We start from the raw sequence: 23,526 nt of genomic DNA on the forward strand, positions 1-23,526 counted from the left end.
TACATAAATCCAAAATTATTACATAGACATTCCTCCCACATGTGATTTCAGTGCAAAAGGAAAAATGTAATCAAATCAGTGCACTCCAAAGAAAAGGTCCATACAAGCTGAAATACAGCCACCTTCAACCAGTTGTGGTCCACAAACCGTGCTTCTTACTCCCTGCACTCTTCACAGGTGCTCAAATGACAAACAATGTGTCACTATGAAGTGGGGAGCACAGTAGGCGGTTTGTAGCTGTTTGTCATGTTTTCCTCCTCATTGGGTGCCAACCAAGGGTCACATGAGCGGCCTACCCCAGGGTGGGTTCTTCTGGGCCACACTAGGTACCTTCTACATGGTCACTTTACTACACCAGGACAAGGCGGACCTTGAGGCGGGCCTCTACTTTTAGAAATTAATGTACACCATGTACACTTGCACTGCAACTGTTCTTCAGTTAACTCTTGGGTCCCGATGACAATGTACATCTCATCTGTTGTATGCATTTAGGAGTGACATGCTAAACTCTGTACACATTCACCTGTCCAGCTTTTTTCACTACCATTTGCCAATAGTGGAGTGGGCCCCAACATGCACCCTACGCAGACTCCACACATGCACTTAACCACTTGCCGACTGCCTAACGCCGATCTACGTCGGCAGTCAGCCCCTCACAGGCAAAGTGACGTAGGGCTACGTCACTAGCTTGTGAGGGTCTAGGGAGCGAGCGCGCGCCCCTGGAGGCGCGCTCCCGCGTGGTCACGGACCCCCCCGCGCGTGTGACCAGCGGACCCGATGTCCGCCGGTCACTCGGCGATCGGCGGGGGAGAGGGAGAATGTCAGGCTGCTTGTGTAAACAAGCTGCCTGTCATTCTCCTCGCTGTAAAGACACTGATAAAACGGATCTAGTATGTAGATCCGTTGATCAGTGTCCTTACAGCTCAAGCCACAGCCAATCACAGTAGAAAGCACGCCCCTAGGGATACACACAGCCCCTCCCTTCCAAATAAAGTTAACCCCTTCACAACCAGTGTATTTTTACAGTAACAGTGCATATGTATAGCACTGATTACTGTAGAAATGTCACTGGTAACCCCAAAAGTGTCACAAATGTCAGTCAAGGGTCCGATCTGTCCGCCCCAATGTCGCAGTACCGCAAAAAAAATCGCAGATCGCCGCCATTACGCGTTAAAAAAAAAAACAACAAAAATGACAAAAATCTTTCCCTTTGTTAGTAAACGCGATAACTTTTGCGCAAACCAATCAAAATACGCTTTTTGCGATTTTTTTTTTTACCAAACATATGTAGCATAAAACAAATTGGCCGAAAATTTTAAAAAATTTTGATTTTTACTTTTTTTTTGGGGGAATTTCATATAAAAAAATGTGAAAAATATTGTTATCTTTGCAAAATTGACGCTCTTTTTTTGTTTATAGCGCGTGATCAAAAAATCGCACAGGTCATCAAATACCACCAAAAGAAAGCTCTGTTTGTGGGAAAAAAGGACGTCAAATTCGTTTAGGTACAGCGTTGCACGACCGCGCAATTGTCCGTTAAAGTCACGCAGTGCCGAATCGCAAAATACCCCCTGGTCAGGAAGGGGGTAAAATCTTCTGGGGCTTAAGTGGTTAACTATCAAAATTCTGTACCTCTGTACAGCATGGGGACCTCTACACTTCGCATCTGCTCCTGTTGCTATGGGAGACAGACCGCTGGCAGAAGAAGTGCTGACAACATCTCCCTCCCTGCTAGAGACTGTTCCACCTATACCAGGTACATGCTATTGACAGGCTGCTGTAAAATGTCCGTTACCCTAGGTAACTGCTTGTGTCTTCACACTACTCCACTCCACACTGATGTCTACATACCCCCATGTATTAAGACTCACTCGGTAGACTATGTGTGCCGTTTACTTGCATTACACCCCTTTCAGTAACTTCAGACCAGCCAGGGAAAACATTTCAAATGCTTTAATTAGGAAAGTGCAAGGGCAATTACCGAGTCCAACATTTAAAGGCATAGTACTTCCCTAATTCCCTAACTCTAACTTAAGGCTTTGCGCTGTCCTGGCATACTTGAAAAGGAAGAGATTATGTAACACAGAGTCTATCAAAGGAATTCTCCAGGGGTGGTGTCTTCGAGGTAACCCCAGGTTCTGATAAGTTTACATCCAGGCAGCGATGAGTGACATCCTTCTGCTCCTTGCGGGTATTATTCTCCATCTCTTTCTATTATGGGCCTCTGGCTTGACCCTCTGTTAGGCCTTTGTCGGGAACATGCTGTTGGAAAAACCTCAAACCCGAACCAACCTTAGCTAGCTCCCTCAGGGGACTCTGGCTCCACACTTGTGAGCGAGCGAGCTAGCTCTCTGTATTGGACCACTGTCCAAATATACAGTATATCACGGGCTTAGTGGGCCGGGTTCAGAGAAGAACCCTACAAAAGACCAAAGAACTGGGAAAGGCATTAAGTCCTACCCTCTTGGCTGGGACAGCACCTAACTGTCTTCTTAACCTGTTCACCAAAGTAATAATAAATGTACTTATTTCAACCTTTTTTTTTACATTTCTTCAGTTGCTTTCTGGTTTCTGGCTTAGGCCAAAAGGATGTCGTACATCCCAGAAGTCCTTATGGGCATTTTTTTTCCTTTCATGTGGAGGAGGGGCTTTCTCAGCTAAGGACACACATTTCTTAATAAAATAAAGAATTGAGACATGGATAGATGAGTAAGTATGCTTTGAATATTAAAAATAAAATAAATAGTGTTCTCCAGTTTTGTTGTGCTCAGAGACAGTTTAGTTCCACTTTAATGATGTTAACCGCACTCTGCGCATTAGCGTGTTATAAATAAAAAACAATAAATCAGCAGCTATAATATAAACCCCTTAAATATGTGTAATAACAGTGAGTTAATAAAAAAAATACCGCGCAACAACCTCAAATCAATACTAAATTGATGAGGGAGCGAACGTATAACCGGAGGGATCACTGCTGCAATTTTGCTGGGTCTGGCAGGATGGCCTGTCAGCCATTATCCGTTACTGCTCCTAGGGACTGAGCCATTAGGAAGTGCCTAACCTGCTATCCTGTAGGCCTTATTGACCGTCGCAACCTGCTTCAAAAAACGCCAATGCTGAGCTGCTGCCCGGCCCGAATATAGGGGGGGGGGGGTGACACCATGTTTTACCGCACCAGGTGACACCAACCCTAGTGACGCCACTGCTGCATGGAACCCTTTTGGCTCCATCACCTTCTGAACTCTGAAAGTTGGGGACAGTTTGTCATCTTCTCCCTGAGCACTGGATGACCTTCTCATAGCACCTCCAAATATGTAATGTAAGAAAACGAAATTAGTTCTGCCCTATGTGTTTCGTCACTTTAACTTCATGGGCACTAACATTCTCGGCACGCTCTATATAATAATCCACATGAACATAAAATCTGCATCTATCTATCTATCTATCTATCTATCTATCTATCTATCTATCTATCTATCTATCTATCTATCTATCTATCTATCTATCTATCTATCTATCATAACTACAGTTTTGGGCATCCCTGCTCCTAATCAGGTGCAGGTGTAACAAACCAATGTTTGAAGTTCACTAACTCACGGCAAACCCATTCATCCACTTTGGGCTCACATGTATACAAATAATCAATGGCTATCTTGGCTTACATGTAAATAAACGTATAACTTATTATAGACTTACCTGTAGGTACAAGTAAAAAAAAAAAAAGGCTTTACTACCACTTTATGGGCTTATTCACTACGGCCACTGTGTTACAATGCACCGATCCTGGCACATCACTCTATTTACTTGTTATTTTTCTTTTATGAACTTTACTGAAATGTTGTAATGCTGAGCGCCCGGTCCCTGCACCTGGACCGGAGCGCTCGCGGCGTTTGTCCCAGATCCACTCACCTGTGCCCGCTCCGGCTCTCTCCTCCGCTCCCCGCTCACATGGTTCCCGGTGCGCGCGTCCCTGCACCATAGGGCGCGCGCGCGCCGGCTGTTTGAAATTTAAAGGGCCAGTGTACCAGTAATTGGTGCCTGGTCCAAACCTCCCTTCCTGTTTCCTGTTTCCTGTTTCCTGTTTTCTGTTTCCTGTTTCCTGTTTCATATATAAGTGACCTGCCCCTTCTTGCCCTTGCCGGATCTTTGTTGCCTCAGTGCCCTAGTGAAAGCGTTATTTGTGTAATCCCTTGCCTGTTGCCGAACCCTTTGCTAACGATTACCGCCTCTGAACCTGTGCTGCCTGCCCTGACCTTTGCTACGTCTGACTACGTCTCTGCCTGTCCCTTTCGTACTACGCCTGTCTCAGCAGTCAGTGAGGTTGAGCTGCTACCGGAGGACACGACCTGGTAGTTACCGCCGCGGCAAGACCATCCCGCCTTGCGGCGGGCTCTGGTGAAAACCAGTAACTACTTAGAACCGATCCTCCGGTACGGTCCACGCCATTCCCTCACTGACACAGAGGATCCACTCCCTGCACCGCTCCTGCTACCAGTCCGGATCCTGACAGTAAGATCCAGCCATGGATCCCGCTGATGTGCCTCTGCCTAGTCTCGCGGACCTTACTACAGTTGTGGCCCAGCAGTCACAGCAGATCGCCCAGCAAGGTCAACAGCTGGCACAGTTGACCGCCATGCTGCAGCAGCTTCTTCCAGCACAGCAGCAGCCGCCTCCTCCGCCTGCACCTGCTTCACCACCACAGCCTGGGGCCGCCGCCACTTCTAAAGACCATCTGTCCATGCCGGCCAAGTATGACGGTGATCCCAAGTTGTGCCGCGGATTCTTATCCCAATGCGACCTTCACCTGGAGATGTCAGCTGACCAGTTCCCCTCGGAGCGAGCCAAGGTGGCATTTGTCGTTAGCCTGCTTTCGGGGAAGACCCTGGCCTGGGCTACACCGCTTTGGGACCGCAACGATCCTGCCACTGCAAATGTCCAGAGTTTTTTTCAGGAATTCCGGAGTGTCTTTGAGGAGCCAGCCTGGGCTGCCTCAGCAGAGACTGTGTTATTGAACTTGTCCCAGGGGAGTTCCTATCCGTTTCCGCACCCTTGCTTTGGAACTCTCCTGGAATAACGAGGCGCTCCAGCGCCATAAAGGACGTCCTGGCCGCACGAGAAGTCCCTTCCAACCTGAGTGACCTCATCCAGTTGGCCACCAGGATTGACCTGCGTTTTGCTGAGCGACGAGAAGAACTGCTACAGGAAAAGGGAAGTGCTTGTCCCAGACGCCTTCCTCGTCTGGCTCCTATCTTCCAGCATCCACCGCAACCCTCTTCTGGGCCTTCCGCCGAGGAAGCCATGCAGGTGGATCGGTCTCACCTAACCACGCAAGAAAGGAACCGCCGTAGAGACGAGAACCTCTGTTTGTACTGTGCCAGCACTGAGCACTTTCTAAAGGACTGTCCTCTCCGTCCACCTCGTCAGCGAAACGCCCGCACCTAGTCAACGTGGGAGAGGCGTTGCTAGGTGTGAATACCTCCTCTCCACGCATTACTGTACCCGTGCGGATTTCCGTGTCTGCCAAGATCTCCTTTGCTGCCTCTGCCTTTCTGGATTCTGGTTCAGTCGGTAACTTTATCGACGCCTCGCTGGTGAACAAGTTCAACATCCCTGTGGTTCGTTTGCTGAAGTCCATCTTCATCTCCACAGTTAATGGAGAGAGACTCGACGGCATGGTGCAGTTCCGTACAGAACCCCTCCAGATGGACATCGGAGTTCTGCATTCCGAGCGATTGGAGTTTTTTGTGTTACCCCATTGCACCTCAGAACTCCTCTTGGGTCTGCCCTGGCTCCAGCGCCATTGTCCCGTTCTGGATTGGACCTCCAGAGAGGTTCGAAGCTGGGGTCCGGCTTGTTTCGGCAGATGTCTCAAGCCGGTACGAGGCAAGTCTGCACCTGTTATTTCTCCTCCTCCCGGTCTGCCTGAACCATATGCGGATTTTTCAGACGTTTTTTGCAAGAAACAAGCGGAGGTGTTGCCTCCACATAGGCCATATGACTGCCCCATTGACTTGCAACCTGGCACTACGCCGCCTAGGGGAAGAATCTATCCTCTCTCCCCTCCAGAGACTCTAGCCATGTCAGAGTATATCCAGGAGAACCTGCAGAGAGGGTTTATCAGGAAATCCTCTTCTCCTGCCGGAGCAGGATTCTTCTTCGTTGCTAAGAAGGACGGCACCCTTAGGCCTTGCATAGACTTTCGGGGTCTCAACAGCATTACTGTAAAGAACCGTTACCCTCTTCCCCTGATTACGGAACTCTTTGACCGGTTACAAGGCGCCAAGTACTTCACCAAGTTGGATCTCAGAGGGACCTGTAACCTTATTCGCATCCGAGAGGGTGATGAGTGGAAGACGGCTTTTAACACCAGAGACGGGCATTTTGAGTACTTAGTCATGCCCTTCTGACTCTGTAACGCTCCAGCGGTCTTCCAGGAGTTTGTTAACGTCATTTTCGGAGACCTGCTCTATACCTGTGTCGTGGTCTATTTGGATGACATCCTCATCTTCTCTACTAACTTGGATCAACACCGTGCTCATGTCCGCTTAGTACTCCCCGTCTCAGGAAGAACCGCCTCTACGCTAAATTTGAGAAGTGCTTGTTTGACCGTACCAGTCTTCCCTTCCTGGGCTACATCATTTCCGCCAAGGGACTACAAATGGATCCTGCCAAACTGTCTGCCATCCTGGACTGGCCTCGTCCCTCTGGCCTTAAGGCCATCCAGCGATTCCTCGGATTCGCGAACTATTATAGACAGTTCACCCCGCATTACTCCACCCTTGTGCCACCAATTGTAGCCCTAACCAAGAAGGGGGCTAACCCGAAATCTTGGCCTCCCCAGGCCTAGAGGGCCTTCAGCGCTCTTAAATCTGCCTTTGCCACCGACCCAGTTCTGTCCAGACCGGATCCTACTAAGCCGTTCTAACTGGAAGACTCAGAGTCGGTTACTTGCCGGTTTTTCTCTAAGACTTTCTCTCCCGCTGAAAGAAATTATTCTATTGGGGATAGAGAATTACTCCCCATCAAGCTGGCCTTGGAGGAGTGGTGGCACTTACTAGAAGGATCGGTACATCCCGTGGACATCTACACGGATCATAAAAATTTATTATACCTCCAGTCTGCTCAGAGACTAAATCCCCGCCAAGCTCGCTGGTCTCTATTTTTTGCCAGATTTAACTTCCGGATCCACTTTCGTCCAGCGAGCAAGAACCTCAGGGCCGATGCCCTCTCTCGTTCTTCCGATGTCACAGGAGAGGAAGTCAAGCCACAGCACATTGTGCCCCCGGAATGTCTGGTCACCGTGGCACCTGTAGACTTGCATAACCTCCCTACCGGAAAAACCTATGTTTCTCCCCGTCTTCGCCTAAAAGTTCTTAAGTGGGGACATTCTTCTCTTCTCGCAGGACATCCAGGCATCCGAAAGACTGTACAACTTATCTCCAGGAGATATTGGTGGCCATCCTTGGAGAAGGACATCTCTGAATTTGTGCAGTCCTGCTCTGTATGTGCCAGAGACAAAACCCCTCGCCAAAGACCCGCCGGCTTTCTCCAGCCACTTCCCATACCAGAGACCCCCTGGTCCAATATCGCGATGGACTTCATTACGGACCTACCACCATCTCATGGGAAAACTATAATTTGGGTCGTCGTAGATTGCTTCTCGAAGATGGCGCACTTCATCCCGTTGCCAGCCTTACCATCCGCGCCTCAGTTGACCAAGCATTTCCTCCGACACATCTTCCGGTTACACGGCCTGCCTTCACATATTGTCTCCGATAGAGGAGTCCAGTTTGTGTCCAAATTCTGGAGGGCTCTTTGTGGATGGCTTAAAATCAAGCTGGATTTCTCTTCTTCATACCACCCCCAAACCAATGGACAAGTAGAGAGGGGACAATCAAATCTTGGGCGACTACCTTCGCCACTTCGTTTCCTCCCGTCAAGACGATTGGGTCGACCTCCTCCCGTGGGCGGAGTTTTCCTATAACCACAAAGACTCCTCCGCCACCAAAAAGTCTCCCTTCTTCGTGGTTTACGGTCGTCATCCTCTACCTCCTCTGCCGTTATCCTCCTCCTCCGGTGTACCTGCAGTGGATGACCTGGTGCAAGACTTTTCTACCATCTGGCGTCAGACGCGCCTGTCCCTCTTACAAGCCTCATCCCGCATGAAAATCCAAGCGGACAAGAAACGTCGGCCTCCTCCTGTCCTGTTTCCTGGGGACAGAGTTTGGCTCTCCTCCAGGTACATTCGCTTCAGGGTTCCTAGTTAGAAGCTTGGTCCTCGTTACTTGGGACCCTACAAGGTCAAGAAGAGGATCAATCCTGTGTGTTACCAACTCCATCTCCCTTCCTCCCTTAAAATTCCCAACTGTTTGCATGTCTCCCTCCTCAAGCCTGCGGTTTTTATTCGCTTTTCCCCCAAGAACCTTCCTCCCACGCCTGTATCCGGTACCTCGGATGTCTTCTCCGTTCAGGAGATATTGGCCTCTAAATTGGTCAGGGGGAGAAGATATTTTTTGGTGGACTGGGAGGGCTGCGGTCCTGAAGAGAGATCCTGGGAGCCAGAGGAGAATATCTTGGACCGTAACCTCATCCTCAGGTTTCTGGGTACCAAAATGGGGGGTGTACTGTAACGCTCGCGGCGTTCGTCCCAGATCCACTCACCTGTGCCAGCTCCGGCTCTCTCCTCCGCTCCCCGCTCACGTGGTTCCCAGCGCGCGCGTCCCTGCACCATAGGGCGCGCGCGCGCCGGCTGTTTGAAATTTAAAGGGCCAGTGCACCAGTAATTGGTGCCTGGTCCAAACCTCCCTTCCTGTTTCCTGTTTTCTGTTTCCTGTTTCCTGTTTCATATATAAGTGACCTACCCCTTCCTGCCCTTGCCGGATCTTTGTTGCCTCAGTGCCCTAGTGAAAGCATTATTTGTGTAATCCCTTGCCTGTTGCCGAACCCTTTGCTAACAATTACCGCCTCTGAACCTGTGCTGCCTGCCCTGACCTTTGCTACGTCTGACTACGTCTCTGCCTGTCCCTTTTGTACTATGCCTGTCTCAGCAGTCAGTGAGGTTGAGCTGCTACCGGAGGACACGACCCGGTAGTTACCGCCGCAGCAAGACCATCCCGCCTTGCGGCGGGCTCTGGTGAAAACCAGTAACTACTTAGAACCGATCCTCCGGTACGGTCCACGCCATTCCCTCACTGACACAGAGGATCCACTCCCTGCACCGCTCCTGCTACCAGTCCGGATCCTGACAAATGTCACACAGTGACAATTCATTAAGTTCATTTTGCTAACTCTAGGTGTGAGGCAGTGGACTAAGCTGCGCTGCACTGAAAAAAGTACAACCTGTCAGACTTTTTATTAGCACACACTGCCAGCACATCACTGCAATGCATAGTGTGAACCAGGCACATGAGAGACAAGGCATTTTGCCTTGTCCTACGGTGGGACTGTGCTGGAATAGCCACCCAACTCATTCCTGCTAAACCACGAGTGAAAGGACCCTAAATCATATACATGTAGGCATGCTGTACTGTGTGTTTAGTTAGTTATTTGGCTGCCTAGGTCAGGGGGAAGGGGTTAATATTTCTTGCCACCTTCCTTGATCATGTTCACGGCTTTTTTTGGGGTCCAGCCTCCCCTTCCATGTGATGTAAAAAGGGAAGGGGTTAACAATCCTAATCAAGGAAGAAGGCACATTTAAATATAACAGTAATGGACAAGGATAGCATGTTGAACAAATATTCTCGTGTGATTTGTCCAACATTATTAATCAACTGGAATGCTATTGTGGCTACTAGAACATGGGTTGTACTGGGAGGCAATAGAGGGTTTACTTAGGGGAATATCTCAATAATATTAAAAAATGCATGAAAACCCACAGCTTATCTTGGCACTTTACACTGCACCACAATAGGGATCCAAAAGATCTCAAGTTCTTGGGTATAGATTATGTATGAATTGGAAGGGCTCAGATTTCACTGTGAAGATATCTAAGAAGGAAGGTTTATGGACTTATGAACTTGATACTCTTAAACCAGAGGGACAGATATCAGTTGCTTCCTTAGACACTTTTGATTTTCTGTAGTTTAAAATGGGGTTTTTTGCTTACAGTATATTTAATATAGTGATATTCAGGGAATTTTTTACTCAAGTGTAATACTCACCAGTGAGTACAGTTAATGTCAGACATGCTGTTTTAGGACTTGTTTATAGGGCCCACTTTTTTTCAAATCGAAAAAAAAAAATCCAAACAAACAGCTTCCTTCCGAGGGTTTTCCACTATCATCATGAAATTAAATAATATTCTTGCCTCCTGATTCTCAGACTTTGTGTTCATGTACAACCACTGTACCTCTGTCAGTTTTCTCAGCTCTGTAGACTTAGGGCCACTGTCTGTTTCCTCACAGACTTCACCTGTTTGCTGCATAGATGTACACCTCTGGCTGTTCCCTTGCAACCACTGTCAGGTCTCCATTATAAGAATGTGATGATGTTAGAATTAGCGTAACCTTTTTATGTATTATTGTTTGATTTTATGAGCCCTAACTTGTTTTTGTACATATTTACTTACGGTATATTATATGACCACTAGAAGAGTCTACTGACAATATTCATTGTTCGTAAAAAATACTATGAAGCTTGTAAAGGGTTTAGGTGAATCAGCATATGGAGTTTGGTGAGAGAGTTTGTGCCCATGGTCCTCATAAAGTCTGAGTGAAGAAATGCATAGGGTGGGACTAAAACACCCTAGGCGTGAAGGCATTTTTCCACTGTGAATAAAGAATAAACTTTACAAAGTCCCCTCTATCTATTTAAATGGACAGGTAAGTTGGCATATTGTTTGGGGGGGGCACGTTAGTTAATTTATTTTAAAGATTAAATCCAGGTGTGGACATTTTTTTTACATTGGCCCAGCTTGGAACAATAAAATTATGCATAGCATATACTGTATCTGGCTGATGCCCTTTGAAGCTGGAAATAATTGAAGAAGGCACTGCTACTCCAGAAATTTCCACTTGCTTCTGGGTCCTATGTTGAGCGGTTGACTTGATGCATTGTGAACACAGGATGTTGGCTGCTTGGCATGGGAACCATTCGGAGATTGCGTCTCATTTTCTGAATGAATGCAAAACCGTCTCTGATTGGACAAGATGGAGAGTGTAAAATCACCACCTTGTCTAATCAGAGAATGCTTTGCATTCATTCAGGAAATGCAAAGCATTCTCTGAATGGCACCCATGTCGAGCAGCCGAACTCTTCTCTTCAGACTGCAGCAGTGCGGTGCTGAGCACAGGACTGGAAGTTAGTGGAGATCATTGTAGTAGTATTGTTTACTCTAGTGATTTCCAGCATCCAGGGGCATCAGCCAGGTATAGTATACATGGGTCAAAGCTGGACCAATGTAATTTGGTATATAATATTCATGCCTGTAATTTTTCTTTAAGCCTATGCTAAGAAATATGAGGTCATTTTCATTGCTAAACTCTGAAAATCATAGTTTCCTGCCTTGGTGTTTAAAACTTGAGGTACTAATCAATGACTTGTATGCAGCTGGTCCAATCAGAACAATGTGTCTGCATGCTTTTTAGTCAGATATTCAAATAAGCATTTAAGCCAGTGGATCAGCTGAGGATACTAGCACAGTAGGAGAAGGAGAGTTCCACAATGGAAGTCTTCATATAACTCTAAACACAGGTTTGTAATAAAGCCTATCTCTGGGCTCAGTCCACACCCTCTGTTTACCCCCCAACCCTTGGAAAATGCCTGCAGAAAGAAAAAAAACAATATACTGTACTCACCTTTTTCTTTTTTTGGTCTGGTGATACCACAGGTCCTCTTTTCCCTTCACTGATGAGAGGAAAGGTGTGGCACCAATTTCTATGGCATTCTCTTGTAAGGTAAAGGGGGGGGAAGGGGCCTTGATGCCTTAAGCTCACTGAAAGTGAGTTAAATGATGCTGGGTGTCATTTAACACTGCACTGCCTCCATGGGTCATTGAGTCTGCTGGATAAGCACTAGAATGTGTGGGCATGCCAGAGCTGCTTGTTTATTTTAAGAAGCTGCTGGGGGATCCTTTTGACTTCTTTTTGGCCCAAGCTGGAATCAGCTTAAAACCTGCGAATCAGTACACTCATCAGTAATGCTAAAAAACTGGGACAGAAATAAAATTAGCCAGAAGCTGTTTGAATGCAAACACAGTAACTACTGTTCGATTTTACAAGTAATTGTGCATTTGTTTCTTAATGCTTTTACATTAACTGCATTGTTTTTAGAATGCATTATTTGTGCATAAAATATTTAAACAATTTATTGTTACATTATTTTGTCTTGAAGTGCTCTCTGTTCATTGCTTTTCTACATACCATGGAGTAAAGACAATTGGAGCAACCTGGAGCATTTTTCCATAGCAACAATAATGTCTAACATTAAGCAATCTGATTTTAAAGAGGTTCTAAAGTTGAAAGGGTCTTTTTTTTAACTTAAAGTGTTACTAAACCCAGGACCCTGCATTCACTATATATGGCCTCCCACAGTACACAGAACATGGAAATGTAATTATTTTAGTAAGTATAAACTGCTAAATAACTTTTCTCATCAGTATATATCAGTCTTGTGACTTATATCAGTGTCTGGTTAAAGCTTGTAGGAGGAGTTTTCATTCTCTTCTGACTGTCCTATGAGGCTTCAGGACCCCTGGCCCTCTGTCTGGACAGTGCTTTACTGCATATCAAGACTGATTTTACTGTTGGGGGTTTAATAACACCACTGTATTCTCTGCATTAAGCTAACAAACCTTATAATAGCAGCTCTCTCCAGCCTCACTTTAAAAACTGCCCTTGAGTCCATTCTCGATCCAGCGCTGTCCCATCTGCAGCAGATTTTCTCCCCTCTACATGCTCTCACAGTCCAGACTGAGAGCAGCAGGAACCATTGGCTCCCGCTGCTCTAGGTGAAATCCTGTGAGGAGGGAGCAGGGGGATGGGGGCCAAACTGGGCTATGTGCGCTATAGACACATACAGCCTGGCTCAGAATTGTCCGCACATCTGCCCCATAGCAAGTGACTTTTCTGTGATGGCAGACATTGAAGAAGAGGAGTCAAAATAGTTGACAGGGGATCCCAGAAGAGGAGGTTTGGTGCCCCTCTGTGCAATACCTTTGCACAGAGGATTTGAAGTGGAGATAAACCCAAAAGGGGATGTTACACTTTAAGGCCTCCTCCCTCACTCCTGTTTGTGAAATGGAGCTTTTGGGGAGGAGGGTAACAGATTTTGACAGGTACCCGCTCCCATTATATTACAACCGTCTAGGCAATCAGAAGCAGAAGTTCTCCTCCCCCCCTCCCTATTAAAGTCTCCAGGGACACATGACAGGTCCCAGAAGACTGCGTGACCATTCCCAGCGTGCGGTGCCACTCGTACATGCACACTTGACACCTGGCTGTGAAGCCGCAAGCTGTCACAGCCAGGTGCCCATAGTATAGATGCTATTGAGAGAGAACACCCCCCCCCCCCGTATTTGATATATATTTTTTATTTTTCATTTAAAAGTTATTTTTGTCTAAAGCAGCACTTCTTGGCAGGGCGAGAATAACTTTTGTGTCCCTGCCCAGATTCTGCATGTGCACTGATGTGCGGCAGAGTCACTCAAAAGGGGACTAAAGTTCCTCTTTAACTTCAAACAAGCATAGCGCCGAGGAGCATTAAAGCTGGGTTGGGCAGAGCCTGATAGGAATTCAGACAATAGTTCCTCAACAGGTCCGTCCCACCCTGTCCTCTTGACGACAGGAGGTGGGCCAATCCATAATCAATAGACAGCATGCTATTAGCTATCTCTTGTTGTCTGATGGGGACCTAGTGTCTCAGCTTCTCTATTAGGCTCTCCGCACTTTTAGTGTCACAGGTTGCTAGGAGGCGGTTGGTTGTGAAACTGAAGGCATCCTTAACAGCCAATGACAGATTGAAAGGAGGTAGAGGCAGCCAATATGCCTCCTACTATACAACATTCAGAGACAAGCACTCTGCCTGTTTATGTATGGAAAGGTAGAGTTGGTCCTAATTTCCTCCAGTTTTGTTATCTATCTGCAGGTAATCATTTCTGAATTTGGTGCAGTAGTGCAACCAATTTGTAAAACAGTGATTTTAGGAACTACCTAAATTTGCAGCATGGGTTGGCAAAGCTCCTTAAATGGGCTGCATATTTTAATCTGGTGCAGGTCATTTTAAAGGGCCATAACTCCAGAAAAGTTTTGCTAGGACTTATTGAATTACCTCAATTGTTCCAAAGTATTAGAAGACACCACATTCTTTTTGTCTGGTCAAACTTTAATAAACAACCCTTTATCTAATATCTGCATTTATATAAAACTCATTTTGATTCCATTTGGCCTGCAGTTACACAACATTTTTGTACTGTATTATGTATGTTGGCTCTACTTTAGTCTGTGATAAAGTGTTGTTTGATGCAATAAAGGTAAAATTGTACTGTTATGCTGACTCAATCCTAGTTGACACATCTCTTCCTTTTTCAGGCCAACGTTCCTGCTTACCACTGCTTTAGATATTCGTCCTGGATCAAATTTTATTTTAGGAATTGATATATTAGAAGATAGCCCACCTTTAGTAAAAGTTGAAGCTGAAGTTCAAAAAGATAATATTACACTACTTGAAGGAGAAGGAGTGTTTCAAAGAGGTAAGTGACAAAATCACACATTGCAAATAATTGTAAAAATGAATAACAAAGAAAATGTTTTGGGGTTTGTTGTTTCATTTGCCTAATGGTAAACAGAAGCTTGACACTAAAGATGACCATAGATGACTAGATTTGTAAATGAAATGTCTTAGGAAAATTTGTACAAAAATTCTCAGAACAGTCAAATGTAGTTCAAAAGAGTTTGTTTGCTTTTAATATTTGAATGGACTTTACCAAATGAAACCCACATACACTTTTAGAAATTAGTTTGTTCGAGAAAATGTTTTCATCCTGTTCCTCTAAATTTTCTTGTCACTGCAGTCAAAAATGAATGTCGATTTAACCCCACTAATGATTAGAAAGATAAACAAACTTTCTTAGAACTTTCTTTTACTAAGATTTTTCATTCAAAAATTCTATCCAAATTCTACCTATCTATGGCCAGCTTTACAGTAAACCATGTCTTTCCTGTTGCAATCCTATCTAACAATACCTGTGCAAAGAGACAGGTATAAGCACTTTACTTTTCTCTCTCATCACAGGTCTCTAGCAATCCTTAGAAAATGCAAATCTCTGCAAAAATCCATTATACTTAAGCTGGCTATAGACAGATTAAAATTTTGGGTTATTTTCACACGATCAGTGTCAGTGGCTACAGCAGCCATCAGTGATCATTGTATTCTGCAGGTGGGGAGGCTCTGCACTGGCATAACACAATAGCACTGTGGGAGGGATTCCCCCATCAACATTGATTGTTCTGATGGGGAAATCAGGTAACTTTCTTTTGAAGGAAATACAATTGCATAAATGCATGGCCTCCCAAACTTTCATATGTCCTTCATCCTTTCTCTTTCTGTCCTGTTCTCAATTAGCGTGAACTACCATTAATTTCTATTATCCTGCTGCAAAGAATGAATACAAAGAATATTGTACACAGTATAATGATACAGACCAAATTAAACATAATAGCAGGTATAAATGCTGTATATAAAGACAGTTAATGCAAGAACAGAGCTATAGGAGCACAGCACTTATGTAAGGAGCATAATTGGAAGAAAAAAAGGTTCATGATAAACAGGTGTTAGGCCTTAACCCATGGTAATCATGAGTGCTATGCTTTTTGGAATTTATCTAGCCTATCAGAGCGTATAGCTAGTGATTTTTTGTACTTATAAGAGATTGATAGATAGAATCACTTCAGATAAATTAGGAGCCTCGTCTGATTTCCAGTATCTGGTGATAACCATTCTAGATGCCAATGATATGTTTGCAACTACTAAGAAATGGAGATGGGAAGTTCCCAATCTCTAGGTTGAGTAGAGCCAGTACTGGGATAGGTGGAGTTAGGATGCCTGTGACAGAGGAAATTAGCCCAAATACTTGATTCCAAAGTTTGGTTATGCACTTCAAGGCCCATAGTGTATGATACAAATTGCCTACTTGTGCTCAGTTACGCCAGCAGAAAGGTGACTGGGAAGGGTAGAATTGTGCCAATCAGTAGGGTGAAAGGTACCAACTGGAAATTATTTTGTAAGAGAGTTCCCCGTGGTTGGTACACTTTGAAATACTATGTATTAATCTGAATGCTTGAAGCCATTATTCTGGCGTGTAGAACTTCTGCAGATATAACTCCTATCTCAGGTTGGGGCCAGTCCTGCAGAATAGAGTTTTTAGCATTGGAGAGCCTCGTAGAAGAGAGATTTACCTTTATGGTAGGGTGTAGTAGACTCAGAAAAGGCAGAAATAATATTAACTGATGGAATAGTGTTAATCTTCAGGAACTTAGCTAGTCAGAAATGCATATATGACTCAAACGGGGGAATATTTTATAGGGAATGTGATTCAGAGAAGGGCTTCAGTGCACCATTATCTAGAATATCTTCCACCCACTGAATATTTTGGTCACTCCACTTTTGTAGGAATAAGTAGGGGATAAGGACTTCTAGCTATGTGGGAGGAATACATAAATGTTGCATTTTATAGGGACCTCCTGGGTAGGTTAGTATGTTAGTAAGGTTGGTAGATAAGGTATTCAGTTGAAATGGCGTCCAACAGTCAGCCATGTCAAGGTCTTACCTTGCCCTCCTGTTGGCAGCCATCTTGGACATGTGCACACTGCTGCCTCTTATAGACTCTGATTGCATCATCACTTGCCTGCTGCCTGGGCGCCACACAGTGAAAATGCGGCACACCTGACTATATCTGTCACCTAATGGGTTGCTGTCCTTGCCCTTGTGTATGTGCTCCAAGGTGCATCTCTTCTAGCAGTCTTCTGTTCTCTGTGTTCCTCCATGTATGACCTGGCTTGGCTGACGACTCTCCTGGTTCTTTACCTCACATTGGCAGACGACCTTGCATCGGCCGATTACCCTACATCAGCAGACTACCCGCTTCTGAACTCAACCTCGGCTTGGATGACTACCCGCTGCTGGACTTGTTCCTGCTATCACTTCCTCACTCTGTTGCTGTGGATTTATTTTTGTTTTCTTCAATAAGCTGCTTTATTTTACCTGCAACCCTGGGTGGTCTGGTTTCCTGGCACCCTGACAGTACACATGCTCCCCATGCTGGTTACCAGGCTCGATCAACAAGATCACCTTTTGGGTCAGTTCGCTCAGGCGTTGCAGACGTTGCTTGAATGCACAGAGCACCTCACTCCTGGTGCTGCTAGGCCGGTGGTTCCTCCTGTTGTTGCACCCGCTGCTGCTCCTGTTGCCACTCCTCCTGCAGTTGCAGCTGAAGTCACTGTTACCAGAGGGATGACTGCTTCAGCCCCCCTCCCGCAGCGCTATTGGGGTGAACGGAGTGAGTGTCAGAGCTTCCTAAACCAAGTGGATATTTATAATGAGATAGTTCCTCAGGCTTTTATTTCTGAAAGGTCCAAGGTGAGCTTCCTAATCTCGTTGCTCTCGGACAAGGCCTTGGCCTGGGTGAATCCCTTATGGGAGAACTATAATCCTGTGATACTCGATTACTCAAGTTTTGTTGCCTCCTTTTGTAGGGTATTCGATGTGCCTGCTCGTTCTGCCTCTGCTGCTAGGTTGCTCCTGTCCATTCAACAGGGTATACGAACCATTGCCGAGTATGCTATTGAATTTCCTCCCCTGGCAGCAGAGGTGGGCTGGAATAATGAGGCTTTGGTGGCTGTCTTCTCTCATGGTCTCTTCGATGCATAAAGGATGAGATTGCGGCCAAGGATCTCCCTGACGAGCTCAAGGCTCTCATTTCCTTCCTGATTTTGATCAATATCAGGCTCAGGTAGAGACCATCATTTTAGGAGCGCCTGCGGAGGCTTCCTACCAGACTGGCTCCTATGTTTTCTTTCCCACCAATTCATCCCTCACCTCACATGTGAACCCATGCAGCTGGGGTTCACTCACCTTTCTGAGGCTGAACAGGCTTTTAGGAGGAGGGAGGGCCAGTGACTGTATTGCGGTCTTGGTGGGCATTTCCTGAAATCTTGATTGACCTGTCCGGGAAATGTTTGCACCTAAGGTCCTGACGGCCGCAGACCTTAGGTGGAATTTCCTCGTCCCAGGTTTCCCCGTAAAGATAAACCCCTAATCTTCACCTGGGCAGCCGGTTTGGTAGTTACTCAGGCATTGGTAGACTCAGGTGCCGGCGGTTATTTTATTGACAGTACATTTGCTGCTGCAAATTCCATACTTTTGCAACCTCGTGTTTCTCCACTAGTTATCAAGGCGATTGATAGCAGAGCCCTGTAACCGGCACAGGTTACCCACGAGACTGTTCTGGTTGATATGGCGATAGGGGCTGTTAACAGGGAGTCTACCTGTTTCCAGGTTATATCATCTCCACACTACTCCGTTGTTCAGACTTGTATAAAGTATTCAAAATTTCTACTTGAGTAAAAGTACAAGTGCTCGATCAAAAAGTGACTTGAGTAGAAGTGGAAGTGCTCGCAGAAAAAGTTACTTAAGTAGAAGTACTAAAGTATTCAACATTTTTTTTACTTAAGTATTGCAAGTAGTTTTTTCAAAAAAATTGCTACTTAAGTACTAAAAGTAAAAAGTACCAGTAGTTTTGAAAAAAAAATTCTACTCAAGTACTGAAAGTAGAAGTACAAGTACTGTGTTATGTAGTTATTAAAGAAAGAAGTCAAACGTTTGAACATCATATTGTTTTTTATTATTTCAAATGATTTATTCAAATGATTAACCTAAAGGACAATCACAATTCCTTAGGCTGTAACTTTTTGTAAACAAAAAACAGATAAAGTATGTCCCTCCCTTCCCCTTTTAAAGCATCCACCTTTTAAAGCCAGGGGTGGTCTCCTTCCTGAGCGTCCTCACTCTCACAGCCAGGCAGATCACTTGAAGTTGAAGGGCCAGGGGTGGAAGGTGATGTTTTTGGTTCGTCCATCTTTTCAGCTGATCAAAAGGCAGAACAGGAGCATGCGCAGTCTTCTTAATCGCGGTTTGATTTGATTTGATTTGCTCAATTGATGATGATGTGCAGGCCAGCTTCATCAAACCTACAAGGCTTAAAGTGAAAAATGCATCAAAAACTACTAACAAAGTGGCTGTGCTAAAAATGCTATTAAAGTGCCTGCAATTATATATATTCTTCTTGTATTCAAAATCATCGCCCACAGTATCAAAAATAAAGTAACATGTCTGTGCTAAATGCAGTGCAAATTATTCCCACAATGTAAATTTAATTCATATAAAATATATATGACAATACCACAATAAAATAAGTTGTGATTGTGAATAAGTTAGGTGCAAGTTTAAGTGTGTAAACTAAACTTTATAACGAAAAGTCCATAACTGAATTTCAGTGTGCAATCTAAGAAGTGCTTGTCACTGGCTGTCAGATGCTTCCACCTTTCTTCTGTGATCTGCTCAAGTAAAGTGGTAATAGCCTCTCTCTCTGCCTCTCACCTTAGTAGCACTGGCACTGCACTGGTTCAAAAAGCTGTCTATATTATTTTCATTATAAGAACTTGTCAGAACATGCTTTCACCACCTGTCCTTCACACTAGTAGTGCTCATTTGCTTTGCTCAAGTCAAGTGCCACTGCCAGTGGCCACTGCAGTGCAGGCACAGCCACACAGGCAGAGGCAGGCCGCAGGAAGCACAGGCACCACCACAACACAACACTTATGGTCCATGGACCACGGATGGTCGGATAATCATCATAGCTGTCAGTCTCACTCTTCTTGGTTCAAAAAAGCCACCTATGACCCGTGTGTATATAATATATTAATATTTTATATTGATTATTTGATTCTCTAATGGCACATTTGCCATGGCAAGGATTAGGCCCTCTCCACGGTCCACCTCACTCACCTCATAGAGAAGAAGATGAGATAACGAAGAAAATGCTCCCGCGTCCCGCCGCCCGTGTCACAACTCCTCTCAGTAAGGGCCCTAAGGGGTGGAGTCTGAGTGACACACAACACGTCTAGAGGCAGAGACCTCGAGCGGGAAGACGGCAGCACGGCTCCTCCAGTGCGGTCTTAACTTGATGATCATGACAGTGATTCTGCGGGCCGTGGCGCGAGCGAGGCTGTGGGATTGATTGAATTGAGTTGTGCTGCCTACTGCTACACGCTACCTACTACTAAATTGTGAGTCAGTATATTTTATTTCATTTTTATATATAAAAGCGGTATTGTTGAGCACTACTAGCCACTAGATCTCCTGGCTGTCACTTTGTCACATGTTGGGGAATCACAGCGGCTCGGCTCCAGAAGTGGCGGGTGTCCCCGTCATCCTGCCAGGGCCGCCAAGAAGTTCATCACCTAATCTTAAGTTATTAATATCTTATGAGGAGAGGACCTATGATATTGAGAATTGAAATAATTAAATATACATGGCTTTTTGAACCAGTGCAGTCAGTGCCAGTGCCACAGTGCCACCCAGACGCTATCCACCAGTGCCACCACCATTAAGTGTGTTGGTCGGTCACTCGAGCACTGAAGGAGGTGGAAGCATCTGACAAGTGAAGCGACACTTTAGATTTGCACACTGGAATTCATTTATGGACTTTTCGTTATAGATAGGTTTACACACTTCAACTTGTTGCACGCACCTGACCTAACTTATTTCATAACTTATTTTATTGTGATTTATTGTCATATTTTATATGAATTGAATTTACTGTTACATTGTGGGAATAATTATTTTCACTGCATTTAGGCTTTAGCACATTCATGTCACTTTATTTTTGATACTGTGTGGAGTGTGGGCAGGGCACTGGGGGCAACAATGATATTATATCGATTGCACAGGCACTTTATTCGCACAGCCAAGTTGTGTTTGTTAGTAGTTTCTTGATGCACTTTAAGCGCTGTAGCACAATTTATTTGTTTGTTTCATATTTTCTTTTTATTGGAAAGATTTGGTATAGCAGCTTTTATTATACACAGCCTTTATTTTCGTATGCGCTGATTTACAAATGACATTATACACATTTTTTTGAGCTTTATGTAACCTGCCATCTACTGTTCTGGCAGCGGTAATTTTTTTTAAAAGTAACGAGTAACTATGCAGCACAAAAAAAAAATACTTGAGTAGAAGTATCGAATTCATCGAAAAAATGTAGTGAAGTAAAAGTAGAAGTAGGAGAAAAAAATTCTACTCTAGGAAAGTACAGATACCGCATTTCGGTACTTAAGTACAGTACTTAAGTAGTTCTACTTCGTTACTATACATCTCTGCCGTTGTTTTTTGGTACCCTTGGCTTCAGAAACACAATCCGACCTTTGATTGGCAGTCGGTTGAGATCCTCTTTTGGTCTCCACAGTGGGTGCTGTTTGTGTCCATAAGCCTGTTAAGGTACTTTGTACCTCCTCGGATTCAGTGTTGCCTACTGAATATCGTGAGTATCAAGATGTGTTTGACAAGGTGCGCGCTGGTACTCTTTCGCCCCATCGTCCGTACGATTGTACCATAGACTTGCAACCTGGTGCCATTCCCCCTCATGGCAGGGTTTATCCTCTACAGTTGCGGAGAATAAGGCCATGGAGGAGTACGTGGAGGATGCGCTTGCCCGGGGGGCACATTTGCAAGTCCATTTCTCCAGCTGGTGCCAGTTTTTTCTTCGTAAAGAAAAAGAGGGGTGAGTTGAGACCTTGCATTGATTATAGGGGCCTCAATCACATCACGGTCAAGAATGCATACCGATTCTTTTGATTGCTGAGTTGTTCAACCACCTCAAGGTAGTGACAGTCTTTACCAAGCTTGACTTAAGGGCCGTGTATAACCTCATAAGGATTAAGGAGGGTGATGAGTGGAACACTGCGTTTAATACCAGAACCAGTCATTATGAATCTCTGGTGAAGCCCTTTGGCTTGTGAAATTCGCTCACTGTCTCCCAGGAGTTCATTATTGATGTCTTTTGTGATATGTTGCAGCAATGCGTGGTTGTCTATTTGGACGACATCTTGATTTACTCAGACTCCACTGAATCACACTACCTGGATGTCAGATGGGTGCTGCAACAGTTACGTTAGAATGGGCTTTTCTGTAAGCTTGAGAAATGTGAATTCCACCTGTCTCAGGTTGCCTTCTTGGGCTACACCATTTCTGCTGAAGGGTTCTCAATGGACCCTCAAAAGTTTTCGGCTGTTCTACAGTAGCCTCGCCCCAGTGGTCTCTGTTCCATTCAGCGTTTCCTTGGGTTTGCCAACTACTATCGGAAATTTATAAGGAACTTTTTGACCAAACCTATCTCAGATCTGACCAAGAAGGGCAGCGATTCCCACAATTGGACGCCTGCTGCCATCCAAGCTTTCAAGGCCCTCAAGTCTGCTTTCACTTCGGCTCCCATTCTGTCTCATCCCAATCCTGGTTTGCCCTTTGTCCTAGAAGTGGATACGTCTGAGATGGGAGTAGGCACCCTCCTGTCTCAGCATCGGACTCCTGATGGACCCTTACTTCCTTGTGGGTTCTACTCCAAGAAGCTGTCTCCAGCTAAATGCAATTACGAGATTGGAGACACAAAGCTCTTGGCCATTATCCTGGCTCTGGAGACACTTGCTCGAAGGTTCTGTGGTTCTGTGGTTCCAGTTCTCATTTTCACTGATCATAAGAATCTGACATATCTCTCGAAGGCTAAAAGGGTTAAACCCCCTCAGGCCAGATGGGCCTTATTCTCATCTCCTTTTAACTATGTGGTCTCCTATTTGCCCGGCTCCAAGAATGTTAAAGCTGATGCCTTGTCTGAGTTGTCCAGGGAGGACACTGTGCCGACACCGGTCATACCTTCAGATCATATCCTGGCTGTCATCCGCACCAACTTAACCTCTCCTCTTGGGGAACAGATCTTGGCTGCCCAACCTGACACTCCCACAGAGAGACCTGCTGGCAAATGTTTTGTACCTGAGGGGTTGCGCATTAGACTGTTGTGGACGTATCACAATTCCAAGGCTGCTGGTCATTCTGGTAAGAACCAAATGTCCCATCAGTTCTGGTGGCCATCTCTCCGCACTGATGTTGCTGTGTATGTGCCTGCTTGTTCAGTCTGTGCCCAGAACAAATCTCCTCCGCACCTTGCCCTGGGCCCACTGCATCCCATTCCCAATGGGGAGCATCCCTGGTTTACCTGGCCATGGATTTTATTGTGGAACTTCCCGTGTCTCGAGGTTACACTGTTATCCTCATGGTTGTCGACCGGTTCTCTAAAATGTGCCACTGTGTTATGTGGCTGCCTACCGTTCAGGAGCTTGCCTCTGTGTTTTCCAGGGGGTCTTCGATTCACACAGGTTGCCTAAGGAGATTATCTCGGACCGTGGGAGCCAGTTTGTCTCCAGGTTCTGTCGGGCCTTTTGCTCCCAGTTGGGTATTCATCTCTCCTTCTCCTCTATCATCCGC

General features: G+C 45.4%; 1 protein-coding gene across 1 annotated transcript in view; it reads left to right on the forward strand.

Annotated features, from left to right (window-relative positions):
- LOC309549497 (CD109 antigen-like) overlaps positions 1-23,526 on the forward strand; it is a 356,480-nt gene that overhangs the window by 8,906 nt on the left and 324,048 nt on the right. Inside the window, exon 3 of the mRNA XM_082249831.1 lies at positions 14,526-14,686. Within this exon, the coding sequence (XP_082105957.1) occupies positions 14,526-14,686 (161 nt within the window). The remainder of the gene's footprint in view (positions 1-14,525; positions 14,687-23,526) is intronic.

Source organism: Pelophylax lessonae, assembly GCF_965119305.1.
Source record: "Pelophylax lessonae genome assembly, chromosome: 3".
NCBI classification, from domain to species: Eukaryota; Metazoa; Chordata; class Amphibia; order Anura; family Ranidae; genus Pelophylax; species Pelophylax lessonae.